Source organism: Grammomys surdaster, unplaced genomic scaffold, assembly GCF_004785775.1.
Source record: "Grammomys surdaster isolate TR1022 unplaced genomic scaffold, NIH_TR_1.0 342, whole genome shotgun sequence".
Classification (NCBI taxonomy): Eukaryota; Metazoa; Chordata; class Mammalia; order Rodentia; family Muridae; genus Grammomys; species Grammomys surdaster.
This window is the reverse complement of record NW_021604761.1, coordinates 2053741-2068941: the sequence shown is the minus strand read 5'-3', so window position 1 is coordinate 2068941 and position 15201 is coordinate 2053741. Positions and strand designations below refer to the sequence as shown.

General features: G+C 50.4%; 1 protein-coding gene across 1 annotated transcript; it reads left to right on the top strand.

Moving 5' to 3' along the window:
* Positions 1-1148: 1148 nt before the first annotated feature.
* Positions 1149-14287, top strand: Foxred2 (FAD dependent oxidoreductase domain containing 2). The gene is made up of 8 exons (XM_028778937.1): positions 1149-1648; positions 3340-3591; positions 4337-4603; positions 4765-4931; positions 8462-8627; positions 9752-9993; positions 11209-11379; positions 13892-14287. Exons 1-8 carry the CDS (start codon positions 1149-1151, stop codon positions 14122-14124), a joined length of 1998 nt encoding a protein of 665 aa, XP_028634770.1. The 3' UTR covers positions 14125-14287.
* Positions 14288-15201: the final 914 nt, after the last annotated feature.

The window sequence follows — 15201 nt, the reverse complement described above, 5'->3', positions numbered from 1 at the left end:
TTGAAGCAGGATCTCACAGTCCTTTTGCCTCAGTCTCACGATTGCTGCGCTTACAAGAGTGAGCCACTATGTTGTCTCAAAATCCACTTAGTTTATCTTTGTTTATGCAAACGTTGTCACTTTTTATTGACCAGTCAGTTACAAGGTGCTAGGAAACGCTTCCCGTGCCCACTCTTCGGACAACTGAACTAAGACAAATAATTGATTCATCTGTCTTGGTCTCATACTCTTCTCAGTCCCACAAAACTGACTGACCAATTAGTTTCAGTCTTCTACAGTAATAAAGGGATATAAATGCCAAGATTTTCTCCAAAAACCTCTCATCTCTGGCACAAGGGTTAGTACAAATCAAAAGGAAGCCCCGGGTGTCCGTCCCATCATGGACCTGCTGTTCCCCGGGGCACCTCTACCCTCAGAAACAGCGCTCACAGCACGTGCGCGCCACTCGCGCCCGGCTGCCCCACCAGTCCCAGCGTGCTGCGCGTGGCACACGTGACCCGCCCCCTGCTATTGGCCCTGAGTGGGGAGGGGCGTGGCCGCTGTGGCGCGAGTCAGCCCAAGCTTCCCTCCACTGCAGCCTGCGGTGGGAGCATCACTGGGCCACCGGCGGCGGCAGCGGGAGGGTCGGAAGCTCAGCCTGGGCACCGCGCACGCGCCAGAAGCAGTGCGGGATAGCGGAGACCACCGCAGGTGTGCTGGGGCATCCTCACGTGATCCGGGGGGCTGGGGCGGGGCCTTAAGACCACACCTCCTTCAGGTTCCCCCCATTGGGTAGACAGACCAGAGCCTCTGAAGGGTCCACTTGGGAAGATCCCCTCCCAAAATGCAGGGCACATCCAGAATGCGTGGAAATTGGGGAAACTGCCTCTCCCTTGGGGTGGAAGTTACCATGACAATAAGGGAGTCTGACGCCCTGGGAAAGAGGACTGTGGAGACGAGCTGGGGGGTTCCGAATTCCTGTGGGCCCTTGATCCTACCTGGAAGGGATGGAGACGGGATAGATGAGCCCTTAGGTCCTGGGGTTCAGTCTTGGCCCCGCTCCAGATCCCTGGGAGGCACAAGCGCCTGGTTTCTTGTTCCTGGGGAAAGCCGGCTGTCATCAGCTGCCAGCCACGAGGTGCGAGGCCTCTCCTCTCCTGTGCCGCAGGATGGGTCCCTTGGGGCTACTGGTGGCCCTAGCCTTACACCTGGCAATGTGCTCCCGTCCGCACCGGGACTACTGCGTGCTGGGCGCCGGTCCTGCCGGCCTACAGATGGCCGCCCTCCTGCATCGAGCCGGCAGGGACTACGAGGTATTCGAACGCGAGTCCGCACCTGGCAGCTTCTTCACTCGCTATCCGCGCCACCGCAAGCTCATCAGCATCAACAAGCGGTACACGGGCAAGGCCAACGCCGAGTTCAATCTCCGCCACGACTGGAACTCTCTGCTCAGCGACGACCCACACCTGCTCTTCAGACACTACTCGCAAGCTTACTTCCCCGACGCCAGCGACATGGTGCGCTACCTGGGTGACTTCGCGCAGCGCCTGGGGCTCCATGTGTTATACAACACAAACATCACCCATGTGACTCTGGACAAGGATCCACAAGCCTGGAACGGCCATTACTTCATTCTGACGAACCAGAAGGACCAGGTTTACCAGTGCAGGTAAGGAATCTCAGGACACAGCTGGATTGGCCTCGAGATTGGAAAGATTGGGAGAAAGGGGCTACCAGTTATACTCCTTACTCCCGATGGGGCTCAGTGCCAAGGTTTGGTACAGCCAGAACTTTTTAAAGGTGCGTCCTTACAAAGCTGTGGCTGAGTATGTTTGGAAAAATCTAGCAATGTATCCTCTAGGATTTGCCAGGCTCTATCGCCTTCACCATGATCCTCTGGTGTTGGGTACTGTATGTGAACATAGCTTGTACCCGACAACCCTTGCAGGCAGGTCCAGCCTTCTAACACTACTACACTACATTCTCATCCACAGGATTCAAGTTCTAAAACCGTGTCATCAAGCTATGAAACACACATATACACAAAGCTCATATTTTAAGTACGTTTGTAAGTTTTGTTGGGCCATAATCATAGCTAACCTGGATCCCGTATGGCCCAGAGACCACGGGTGGGACACATCTGATAGTTTCCTAAAATAAGTATCCCCAAAACCCATGCTAAGACAAGCAGGGTGAACTGTCCAGGCAACATTAGACACTAGCCAGTAGGATGTCAAAACAGAACCAGAGCAAGCGGCCCAACAAGCATGGCTTCCAGCTTCGGATGGTACCTTGCTTTGGTTTGGGAGACATTATGTGAGCACCTCAAACTTGTTCAGTCCTCACAAGAAACCTAGGGAAGATGTTCCCCAATACTCATTTAGCAGGCACAGATCTGATGCTCTGCTCTGAAGACTTTGATCAACAAGCCATGCCTTACCACTAACATAGTGGGACTAAATTGGGCTAGAATTTTGGTAACACCTAAGCCTGTATTCTATCTGCTACTCCATTCTCCCTTCTTGGCTGTCAGCTTCACTCCTGGCTCCAGACAGGTGTATAACTATCATTAGTCTGTTCCTATAGCTCAGAAAAAAAGGGATTGTCTTGACTGGGACTCTTGGAATTTAGGTAGCTTCACTGGAGTAAAAGGCAGTGGGGAGCAGAGAGGAAAGGGGTCGAAAAACAAAGGTGTGTTTGCTGTATGCATCCCTTGTGGCCAAACCATTCTGCAGCCTGCAAAATCCGCCCCATTATAAAAATCACCAGCATAAAGACCTAGGCATATTAGCACACATGCCCGTAACCCCAGCGCTAGGGAGACTGAGGCAAGAGGATTGCCAGATCTAAGGCTAGCCCAAGATACATATCAAGCTCACGTCTCAATGGGACTTTGACCTTTCTGTGCTCAGATTGTCGCTCTCCTGCTTTGAAGAGTTCTGATGCCCGGACCCACAGGGCCCCATGGCTCCTCCTCCATGAAACAGGCCAGGGGATACCAGCTGGGGAGTGGGAAGATTGAGGAATAGATAAGATAAATGCCCCAGCACAGTGTGGGTAGATGCGTGTGCCTGGCTTACCAGTCACAAGAGGAACCCGAATGCCAGGGTAGAGTGCATCCCTCTGGGGAAAACTGATCTCAATCCCTAGGTATGGTATCCTTCCGGTAAGGCATGAAGGGCTGTGGCTAGCTTGGAGAGAGGCACACTGGCATGGGTCAGTAAATAGAAGAGTGAATGGGTAAAACATCTGAATGGACGTGTCTTTGAGGAGCCTGGAGTCAGGATGAGGCAAGGAGATGCCCACTGAGTGACTGTACAACTGAAAAACTGAGTCCACTCTCTGTGTCCCCACCTGCAGCGTCCTGCTTGTAGCCACTGGTTTGGCAGTCCCCAAACTGGTTGACTTCCCTGGCTCTGAGTATGTGGAGGGGTACGAGTCTGTGTCCGTGGATCCTGAAGACTTTGTGGGTCAGAGCGTGTTGATCCTAGGCCATGGGAATTCAGCCTTCGAGACAGCAGAAAACATCTTGGGTGTCACTAACTTTGTCCACATGCTGAGCCGATCCCGGGTCCGGCTCTCCTGGGCCACCCACTACGTCGGAGACGTCAGGTATGCTACATCCCTGCTTACGTGTTCTGTACCATACATCCTGCACTAATCTGTTTCTTGATACTATAAGAAAATGCCAGCGGCTGAGTTCGTGATTTCAGAGGCTAAGTCTAGCAGTCTGTTGCTCTCTCACCAGCACCCCATAGCAGATGCTCTCACAGCAGCAGGCACGTATGTCAGACAGTAAGGTTGCATGCAGGATGGGAAGACAGAACGAGGGGGAGGTCGGGCTCCCTTCTATAGCAAACCTCTACCTGGAACTTACAGGAGGTCCCAACAGAACTGCCTTAGTCTCTTCCGTTTCCAAGGGCATTACCCAGTGATCTGCCACTAAGATTCACCTCTTAAGGATCTACCACTGGGGCCCCGTGAGTGCTTGACTCCCATGTACTAAAGCCCTGGGTTCAGTCCCCTGCTCCACATAAGCAAGAGGAGCTGACACACACCTGTAGTCTCTGCACAGCACTCAGATGGTAGAGGCTTGAGGATCAGAGTCCAAAGTCATCCTTGGCTACTTAGTGAATTTGAGGCCAGCTTAGACCTCATTAGGACCTTATCTTTACCAAAAAAAAGAAAAAACGGAACAGAAAGAAAAGAGATGTTCACAACCTCCTGGTGTTACCTCTGTGGGGATGAACCTTCCCTTGGGTTAGACAGCCTCAGTTGGGGGAGCTTCCCCATCCTCACCTGCACCAGACAGCCCTCCTGATCCTCTTTCTTCTCTTGCCTGCTTGTGGGGCCCCAGAGCCATCAACAATGGCCTACTGGACACCTACCAGCTGAAATCACTAGATGGGCTCCTGGAGTCAGACCTGGAGCACCTGGCTCTCGTGAAGGACAGCGAGGGCAAGTTCCACATCACCCTGAAGTTCCTCCTGGAGGATAACAGCAACCAGAGTGCCGACTCCATTCTCCTCCCGCAGGATGACAATGACAACTTTGCCATGCGGGTGGCCTACGACCGTGTTATCCGCTGTCTGGGCTGGAAGTTTGACTTCTCCATTTTCAACCAGTGAGTCTAAGTGGGGTGGGTGTGGAGACCCCTCAGTGACACCTTCAGACCTCCCTGGGGACATGGTAGGCTTCAGGAGAGCACCTCAGAAATGCAGGAGGAGGGTGCCAGGGACCTTGTCCCCGGCAGCTCTTGTTTCTAACAACTCTTCTCACTGGCAGGTCCCTCAGACTCTCCTCAGGGACTGAGTTCGGCAAGAAGTACCCACTGATCAAAGCCAGCTATGAATCCAAAGGAAGCCGGGGTCTCTTTATCCTAGGGACTGCCAGCCACTCAGTGGACTACCGGAAATCCGCTGGCGGCTTCATCCATGGATTCCGATACACGGGTAAGCCTGGCTAAAGGACCACTGTCCCAGGGCTCCTGACTTCCAGAGGCATCAAAGGGATGTTTTCATGGTCTGGAGATCCACCTAGAAGAAGCCTGATAGTGGATACCTCTAAGGGTAGCTGTGACATGCTCTGTCTCATGCAGTTAAATTAAAGTGTGTTCAAGGGGATGAGTAGTCTAAGCTGGGCCAGTCTCGGGACTCAACAAGGTAGTACCCTTCAATGTGTGTACCCAGGAAGCAGCTCCTACACCCAGGGTGTGGGAACGCCTCAGTGAAAGTTCTAATTGATTATTCTTCGAGCAAGACTTTCAGGAGTAAAAATGTCACTGTCTTAATGTTTACCTATATAATAAAAAAAAAAATTAAGTAATTTGAGGGCTGAGGACTCAGCACAGTGGTAGAGCTTTTAGTGTGCCTGAAGCCCTGTGTTCAAGTATCAAGATGATGATGATGATGATGATGACAATGATGGCGACAGTTTGATAATTACATGAGAATAATCCCCAACCAGAAACTGATACTTTGTGATGTCAAGGAAAAACAGAAACAGAAAGTGAAGGAAATAGGTTGCTGCATGTTGAGTATCTTCTAGAGGCTGAACAAATGCATCCCTAAAGAACAGCCAGCACCATGTGGTGGCTAGGAAGCCTTTTCTTTTCTCTTTTTTATTATAATAATGTGTGTGTGTGTGTGTGTGTGTGTGTGTGTGTGTGTGTGTGTACACGTGTGTGTATGCACGCGCGTGCTCATGTGTGTCCATGCACACTCGCACATGTGCACAGAGCAGGTACCATGGCGTGCATATGGAGGTCAGAAGACAGCTTGCAGGAGTCGAATCCTCCTTCCACCATGAGTTCTGGGGTTCAAACTCACATTTTTCAGCTTGCATACATAGCAAGTGCTTTGACCCACTGAGCCCTCTGCCCAGCCCAGCCTGTGTTTTTTCCTGAGGAAACAGCTGAGAGCCAGAGAGATTTGCTTGCATTTGATTTGGTTTCTGGTTTTTAGAAGGCAGCCTCTCCTGCCCTTTTCTCCCCTCTATGGAGGAAGCAGTGGACCAAAGCAGCTGAGTAGGCTGTTTAGCTGTCACCCACATTTTTGGGGGGTCAGATGCCATCAGCTTGGTATGGAGTTTGCTTGCCGGGATTGCTTTGCATTCAGTGGATGGAGAATCAAGTCTATCCTTGTTCTCAGGAATCCAGGGAAAGCTTTCACTCAGGGGCCTGAACGTTGTTGCTCTGTGTATCCTCAATCCCAGTCCAGGGTCCACAGTGCTGAGGGAGGTCAGGGAGAAAAATGACCATGAGAGGTAACAGTAGTAAAATGTTTGTGTTCAGACCAGGCTGTGATAGCCCAGGCTAGCTTCCAACTCCCAATCCTCCTGCCTCAGCCTCCCTGGTTCTGAGATTATAGATGTACACTACCACACCTGGTTTGTGCATGTTTTCTTCATGAAGACAGTAAGACAGACAACATGGAGATCAGAGGAGGGGCCCCTGCACAGATCTTGATGCAAAAAATTATGTGCATATTGTAGAAATGTTGAAAAATACAAAACAGCACAAAATCTGTTATCACTTATTGGTGTCACACATGTGCCATGGCATATGTGTCAAGGTCAGAGGACAGACAGCCTTTGGGAGTCAGTTTTCTTTTTCTACAATGTGGGACCTGGGGACTGAACTCAGGCTTGGTGGCCGCTGAAGCCTGCCTACCTGCCAATCCATCTTGCCAGCCCGATGAGTTTCTTTGTAGCATAAGAAGTGAGAGGGAGTAGCAAACTTAGCATAGACTGACAGACTGACAGTCCTCATGCCCTTCTGTATGGGGAGATCTTGGCCCTGCTTCCGGGTTAGAGTGGGCACTCTGGGGATGATGCAGCTGCCTCTGCTGGCTGATGCTTGAGAATACCGTCCTTGGCAGGTATATCTCCTGGCAGGTGAACTCATCTAATCAACCCTGGAGATCAGCTGTCAGTCCCCTAGTCTGTGTCTTTGGAAACAAAAAGGTGTTCCTGGGAGATCCTAGTAGGCTCACATCTCCTTAAGTGGTGGTATCTAGAGAAGCCCCTTTGCCCATAGAGTGAGTGCTGTAGAGTCTGGCTACTGCTATGTGGGTCATAACCAACCCCTAAGGGCCTTGAGTCCATATCCTCCTGTTTCCATTTAATCTGATGGTTTGTGTCACCTCAGACCCAGGGTTTACACTTCAGTACCCTCTCCAGCTGGCAGGGAAAGCTACATAATGAGTCCAAGGCCAGCCTGGGCAACTTAGACCCGTCTCAAAGTAAGAAAAGGGATAGCGTGTAGCTTAGGGACAGAGCACTTGTCTAACATGTACAAGACCCCAGCTTCCTTCCACAGTACCAAAGGCAATGAGGAAATCTCACCATTTTCTGAGTTTGTTCTTTCATGGTTTCTCTTCCACCCCCTTGCCTCAGGATGCTGTCACCTGCTCTGCAAAGGTCTTGCATTCTTGAGGTGCCAGGCTTGTTCTCCATCCCAGGCCCCTCTAGGTTCAGCTCCTACAACATTGTAAGCTCAGCTTGGTCGCTGTCTCCTTTCTTATGAGCAGCTGGTTTGTAGCCCAGCCTCATTGCATTGGGGTGTTTTATTAACTTTGGTAGAACAAGAAATTGTGTCGGCGCATTCCCTGGTGGAGTAGACCAGCCCTAGGTGGAAAGTAAACCACCTCACTGCTGGTTTGGGCAACAGTTGACTTCTACAAGAGATCTCAGAACAAGACAGGGACAGGTAGATTGGGGCTGAGAAAGAAGTAGCCAGAATGTCCATGAAGCCTTAGAGATGACCTCCAAGGAGGATGGAAAGTTCTGTATCAGGGTTGGATTTGACCAGCATAAGGGATAACTGTTGGCAGGGAAATTTCCATGTACAGATAGCCTCAAGCAAATCCATCCAACCCATACTCAACCTGATACCCAAGAGGCAGAATGGAGCAGAGTCCCTGATTGTATGTGACTATGAAAAAGGAATATTTGCCATCTGGCCTTGTATACTCTTTATATACTTTTATATATAGTCTACATATACTCTGTATACATTCTACATATACTCTATGTATACTCTATGTATACTCTGTGTATACTCTATGTATATTCTGTGTATACTCTATGTATACTCTGTGTATATCTATGTATACTCTGTGTATACTCTATGTATACTCTGTGTATACTCTATGTATACTCTGTGTATACTCTATGTATATTCTGTGTATACTCTATGTATATTCTGTGTATACTCTATGTATACTCTGTGTATACTCTATGTATACTCTGTGTATACTCTATGTATACTCTTTGTATACTCTGTGTATACTCTGTGTATACTCTGTATATATTCTGTGTATACTCTGTATATACTCTACATATACTTTGTATATACTTTTCCTCTGTATATACTCTACATAGACTTATACTTTTAGCTCTCACTGCCACTGTTCCCAGGCCTGGGCCTCTCTCCACTGAGCCAAGATAAAATCTCCACTCTTCCTCCCTCTGGCCATTTCAGTGCGTGCTGTCCACCGGCTGCTGGAACATCGGCACCATGGTATCGCCTGGCCATCCACAGAGCACCCCATCACACAGCTGACCAGCTCCATCATTCGGCGTGTAAATGAGGCTTCTGGGCTGTACCAGATGTTCAGCGTGCTGGCTGACATCGTCCTGTTGAAGGAGTGAGTAGTCCTTCCCACTTCCTCTCCCCCAACCCTGCTTTACCCAAACACCCTGCCCCTTGCTTCTGTACGATTCTGTATGCTAAGTGGCCCAGTTGTTTCCTGTCCAAAGGAGGCCTGCAGAGGCTAATATATCCTGACAAGGAAGTCGGTGAGGTAAATACTACAAGGTCTCAGAGACAGCCCACGTGGAGACCCCAGACTGTAGACTTCTTACTGTATGGTTTGGGGGAATTGTCTAAGCTGTGTGCTTTCTTGCCTCATCTACAAAATGAGCATAATTCCCTCGCAGCATTGAAGGGTGAAGATGAGAGTCCCCTCAGGCAAGGACCTGCTTGGCTCTTTTAGATCAGAGTGATTACTGGCAAATCACAGGACGCACAGAGCCTGAGGATATAGTGCAGGACGTGTCAGGAGGGAGCAAGGGAGGGACAGCTCTGACTTTGGTAGGCATGGGTGTTGTGGGTTCAGAAGACAGGCAGGTGAGACACAGGAAGACTCCTAAGTCAGAGGACACCCCTTGATCCAAAGCCCTGGCTGCTCAACACCAAGTTCAGGACACGAGGAGGCCAGGAGTCTAGCACACCACCTTGCCTCGTTCTCAGCACCCCTTCTGTGAGTGCCAGAGCTGTCTAGATCAGGTGCTCTTGCCAGGACCCAGGCTTACTCAGCATCCTAGTCCCATCACCCGGTGGCCCAGTTGTCTCTCAACTAACTCACTCTGCCCTCAGTAGCCGCCAGCTATCCTTTGAAAAGGATAGTCATACTGTTGTCCCTGCCCCCCACTCCCCTGGGGCCAACAGCTCCCCTTCTCCATCCTCTTAAGTGTACATTCACCCCATTCTTCCTTTACTCAAGCCCAATGACCTCCCTGACTCCATTACTGTCATCTCTACCTACAGAGATCAGCTTGTCCCCCACTTTCCCTCATCCTGGAATACCCTTGCCCCTAACATGCTCTCAGGTTGTACAGAGCTCTCTGGAACCTGCCCCAGATATTCCAGAAGGCACGGCTGCCACAGTGGTATTATAGGGTGGGAGATTCCTGGTCAGTCCACAGCACTGCACCCGTGGTGGACCTGCACCGCTCCCTGGTCCTGAGTGCCCCCTGATCCTACCCACAGGAACGCTACAGCATTTGAGTACCTGGAGGAGTTCCCTATGCAGATGCTGGCCCAGCTGGAGATGCTCACAGGGAGGACAGCACGCCACGGGCTCTTTGTCATCAACATGGAATATGGCAAAAACTTCTCTGGGCCTGAGAAGGATGTCTTCTATTATGACCGTTCCGTGGCACACATAGAAGATGCCTGGATGTCTAACTTCCTTCACCCTGTCATCTATTACTACAGACACCTCCCCACCGGTGAGCTATCGTCCCCCTCCCTGAGCCCAGCCTCTTCAGAGGGCTCTTCTTGGACCACCTCTGTCTAAAAAAGCAGTCACCACAAGGCCATTCAGAACTTCTGCAGCTGACAGAGGGCACCCAGGGGACCTGAGTAAGCCACACATGGTCTCTGGGGACATAGTGAAAGGGGAACTGTCATGGTGTGATGTCTCAAAAGATGGGGAGGTGCTGCAGGTGAGTATTAAGAAAAATGAATGAGGGCGGGTAAGATGACTGAGTGGGTAGAGGCACTTACCGTAGAAGCCTGGAGACCTGGGTTCAATCCCTGGGACCCATGTAAAGGTGGAAGAAGGGAACCGACTGCACAGATTTGTCCTCTGACTCCACACAGGCTCTGTGACGTGTGTGCCCACACAAACAATGTAATAATAAACCAGACATGGACACAGTACAGAAAAGCCAGGCCAAATTCACAGTTCTACACTCACAGAAGTTGGACCTTGGCCATTTTACTTAACTTCGCCGAGCCTTGCTTCCTGGTCTACAAAACGGGATGATGATGCAGTTCGTACAGGACTGCAGGAGGATATACACGATTTGCCAGCAGCCCAAGGGCACGGCCTAGGTACCATGCCTTTCAATTCAGAGCTTGAAAGGCCTCAGGTTGAAGAAAGTGCTCCAGACAGAGCTAAGGAGGCTGGGGCAGGTTTACCATGAGCTAGCTCAAGGCCAGCCTAGGCTATCTAGTGAGCTACCATCTCAGAGCTGAGTGAGTGAGACACCCCTCTATAATCTCAGCATCTGGGAAACAGGGCTACTTGAGACCCTGTCCCAAAAAAAGAAAGAGGTAGCCCCACTGGGGATTATTCCCAAGGGCAGAGGCAGCTTCAGAAGACAGGGAATGGGGAGTGCAACTCTGTAGTCGGCAGCCCAAACACTGGCCAACTGGGATTGGTCTCCTCCTAGACTATGGTTTCCAGTGTTGGACCAATGGCCTATGGGCTGGGCCCTTAGCGAGCAGGGTGAGTCTAGATCGCCCTATGTGCTCACTGGTCCATGTGAGCACTCAGAAACCACAGGCAGCAGCTCTAGTTCCCCTTCCTCCAGCTACATGAAGGTGGCTGGTGGCCAAGCTGACCACAGCCTGGCAGAAACACCACAGGAAGGCAATCATGAGAGTAGGGGGATGTGCCAGCATCAAGGGCTGGCCCTGATGCCTCCCTCCTCCCACAGAGCAAGACATGCGGTTCCGTCCTGCACAGTGGCCCCTGCCTCGGCCTACGGCCATCCACCACATCGTGGAGGACTTCTTGACTGACTGGACAGCCCCAGTGGGACACATCCTCCCATTGAGGCGCTTCCTGGAAAACTGTCTGGACACAGATCTGCGTAGCTTTTATGCAGGTAACCAAGTTCCCAAGAGGGCAGATGGTGGGGTGTCTGCCCTAATGTTAGAGTACTAGCACGCATGAGTTTGAGGCCTAGTACAGGAAAAGGAAAGGGTAAAAGAAGGCTGGAGAAAAGTAATGAAGAGCTAGAGACTACCAAAATTAGACAATTTTGAAAACGATGCAGATAAAACTAATGGAAATTAAATATGCTTGAAATGAGAAGGTCGATGTACGGAGTTGATGGATTAGACAGAGGTAAAGAGGGAACTGGTGAGTTGGAAGGCAGACCTGACGGCCAAGTACAAAGAGGGACCTAGGGCAAGAGCTCAAATGATCTAGAAGAGAAAGTGACAGAAACAAGCCAATATTTTTGTCCTTTGAAACCCCTGGATGTGCTGGGCAGTGGTGGTGCATGCCTTTAATCCCAGCACTTGGGAGGCAGAGGCAGGCAGATTTCTGAGTTCGTGGCCAGCCTGATCTACAGAGTGAGTTCCAGGACAGCCAGGGCTACACAGAGATACCCTGTCTTGAAAAAGAAAGAAAGAAAGAAAGAAAGAAAGAAAGAAAGAAAGAAAGAAAGAAAGAAGGAAAGAAAAGAGAATCCCCTGGATGTTTTGAAACCAGTGCTTTTTCTATCGTTGAGAGAACATGTCAAACAGCTGTCAAATGTGTGACACCATTCATTCCAAGTCAAGTTAGAGACTGCCTCTAGCCAGTCAGAGTATCCTGCTTTATCCTGAGTCTCCTTTGAGGTGATGGTTTGGGAGCTGGCTTGCTGCTGTGTGACACCCCAGCCCTAGTCACCCAAGGATCTTCCTACCTTGGTTAACCCATAGAGCAGAGGCAAAGCTGACTGCCTTTGCAGTTTCTACAGTCTGTGAGTAGCCAACCTTGATCATATGGACCCCCGAAATGCCTAGAAAAGAGAGCCCCCAGCTTCAACCTGCCTGCTCAGTCTCCAAGACTTCAAGAGTCCACAAAAGTCCATTGCATATTCCCACCCCGAGCCGTACATAGATCCCAGTGATGTGTCCTCCCAGCCTTTGTTTGGTGCCCTGAGCTGGGTGATGTGTTTCCTATCCAGACCATGCAGTGTGTGGTTAAAGACCCCCGGTGAATGCCTGAGTGAATATAACCACATCTCATACTTACAGCCAGGGGCTTGAGGTCACTCACTTTGGGGGAATCCCATAATGAAATATCAACTAGATTTGGTGATTGCTGGCACAACACTGTTTGATGTCAGAATATGAATGTGTGTCCATGTGTGTTACGTTTTCCTCCACAGATTTAACGTCTGTTTGTTTTATGTGATATTTATCATTGCCACATGGATTTCTTTTTCCCTCTCATGAGTTGCCAAATGGAAGATGCTGTTTACCACAGCATTTAGCAGCAGCATACAAGGCGGGTTTTTGTTTTGTTTTGTTTTGTTTTGTTTCCTTATTCTGAATAGAACTAGCACTTTCTCACTTAAAGGAAATCCTTTACGGCTTCCCCTTGGCTTTGCTACATTGTTGCATCTTCTTCATAAGCTTTTACGTCATTACTAAACGAGGTAAGGTAAGATATCCTAGTTTGCTTTCCATTGCTGTGATAAAACATCATGACCAACAGTGTGGGGAGAAAAAGTTTGTTCCTCCCTCTTACACTTCCAGGTCACAGTTCATTGTGAATGGAAGGCGGGAACCTGGCAGCAGGAACTGAAGCAAGGGTAATGAAGGAGCACCCTTGCTAGCCTGTGCCCCCTGTAGCTTGCTCCAACAGCTTTCTTATGCAACCCAGGGCCTGCCCAGAGATGCACCAACCACAGTGAGCTGGGCACTCCTGCACCAATCTCTAACCAAGAAAATGCCCCCGCAGACTTGCCTACCATAAATCAGATGGAGGCAACCCAGCAACTAAGGTTCCCTCTTCAGCCAGCACGCCTTTAATCTCAGCAGTAGGGAGGCAGAGGAAGGCAGAGCTTGAATTTGAGGCCAGCCTAGTTTACACTGTGGGTTCCAGGGTAACCAAGGCTATGTAGAGAGACCCTGTCTTTTTTTTTTTTTTTCTGGTTTTTCGAGATAGGGTTTCTCTGTGTAGCCCTGGCTGTCCTGGAACTCATTCTGTAGATCAGGCTGGCCTCGAACTCAGAAATCCGCCTGCCTCTGCCTCCCAAGTGCTGGGATTAAAGGTGTGCACCACCACTGCCCGGCGAGAGATCCTGTCTTAAAAACAAAACAAAATAAAATGGGGCCCTCTTCCCAGATGACCCTACCCTGTGTCTAGCTGACAAAAAGCTAATCAGCACAGAAGAGTTACCCAGCTTAGGTAGGTTATGCCATTGTGATGGTCCTGCTGATACTGATGGCTACTGAGTGTGAGTAGTATAGAGTAGCATATACAATATGAAAACCATGATGACACTAAGTAGAAAGTGGTAGAAAGTATATATTAGGTGGATACCAGGGTCCCCAGCACTGGCATGCTCTCTCTGTCTTCTCTCCCAGCCTGGCCTGACACCTTCTTTTATCCTTATATAGAGTCCTGTTTCCTGTTCACTCTCACTCGCCAGAGGCTGCCGCCCTTTTGCCAGCAGGGATACCTGAGGATGCAGGGGCTCTCAAGCACCAAGAGCCTTCGGCAGCATGGTGTGGAAAGCAGGCTCCTGCAGGACTACATGGCCACGGAGAACAGCAGCAGGTGGCTTGGTGACCACTCCTCAGCTCCAGGGCCTCTGACTCAATCCCTTGACAGCAACAGAGAGGAGCTTTGAGCATCCTCTCCCAGACTATGATGGCTGGCACCTCTCCAGGAAACCTATGCCAGGGAAACCTCCCTCTCACCTTTCAGGCTGCTCAGGACCATCACAGAGATAACAGGCAACAGGACAGCCTGTAGAGTGCAGAAGGCTGGGATAAGGTCACATAGTGGTGTCCCTTCCTGTGCTGGCCCCTGGTGCTAGATGCAAGGTCAAGAGGAGGGTACCTTCTGTCAGGTATGAGATGCCTTCCACATCCAGCTTGTGTCCAGCTTGGACCATCGCTAAGTAAGCACCATGCTGCTCTGTGTCTGCTTCTAGATCAACCAATCGCCTTTTCCTTCTGGTTCACTCTGCAGATGGGCTTGGCTCTACCTAGGGAATGTCTCAAAGCTGAAGGCCCCTCATTTCCATAGTGGGCGTATTGGAGTGAAGGCTTGGAGTCTTCAGCAGTGGAGTAAACCGTTGGGATCTCTGCTTCCCAGTACAGATGTGGACTCCAATTCAGAAGCATCAGATATCTCCTAGTATTCTCATCCAGGAGGCCTGCCCCTATTGCCACCCTTTCTTTCCACACTGTGTCGCCTTCCCTGGCACTGGCTCTCAGGAGAACTCTAATCAGGCTGGGCATCACAGGCCCAGATGGCTGGTATAGGGCAGAGACAGAAAACTCCTACAAGGTCTTCTGTCCAACTGGCTTCTCAGGAGCAGAGCACCTCAGTGCTGCTCTGTGCTCAAGATCACACTCCCAGGAGTCAGCAGCCTGTGTGTCCCTCTCCCACCTCACTGCCTGGCACCCTGAGCCATGTCTTCCCTGACTCCTGCCTGGGCAGGTTTAAGGTGATGTTGTGCCTGCTGCCTTGGGCATGGAAATGTTGACACTTGCCCAGCTCTGGGCTGCTCCAGGCTGCCCCAATGCTCCTCTCCTCTTCCTTGTCTTCCCTCCCAAGCCCACGCTCAGCCGACAGATTAGCAAAGAAGCCCTGAGGAAAGCATGGCCCACCTGGGCAGCATGGTGATCTCGTGATTTCCCGTAGCCCCAGAGTGCAGGTACTATTTGTCACCAGGGCTCTGTCAATCTTCATGGAGGCC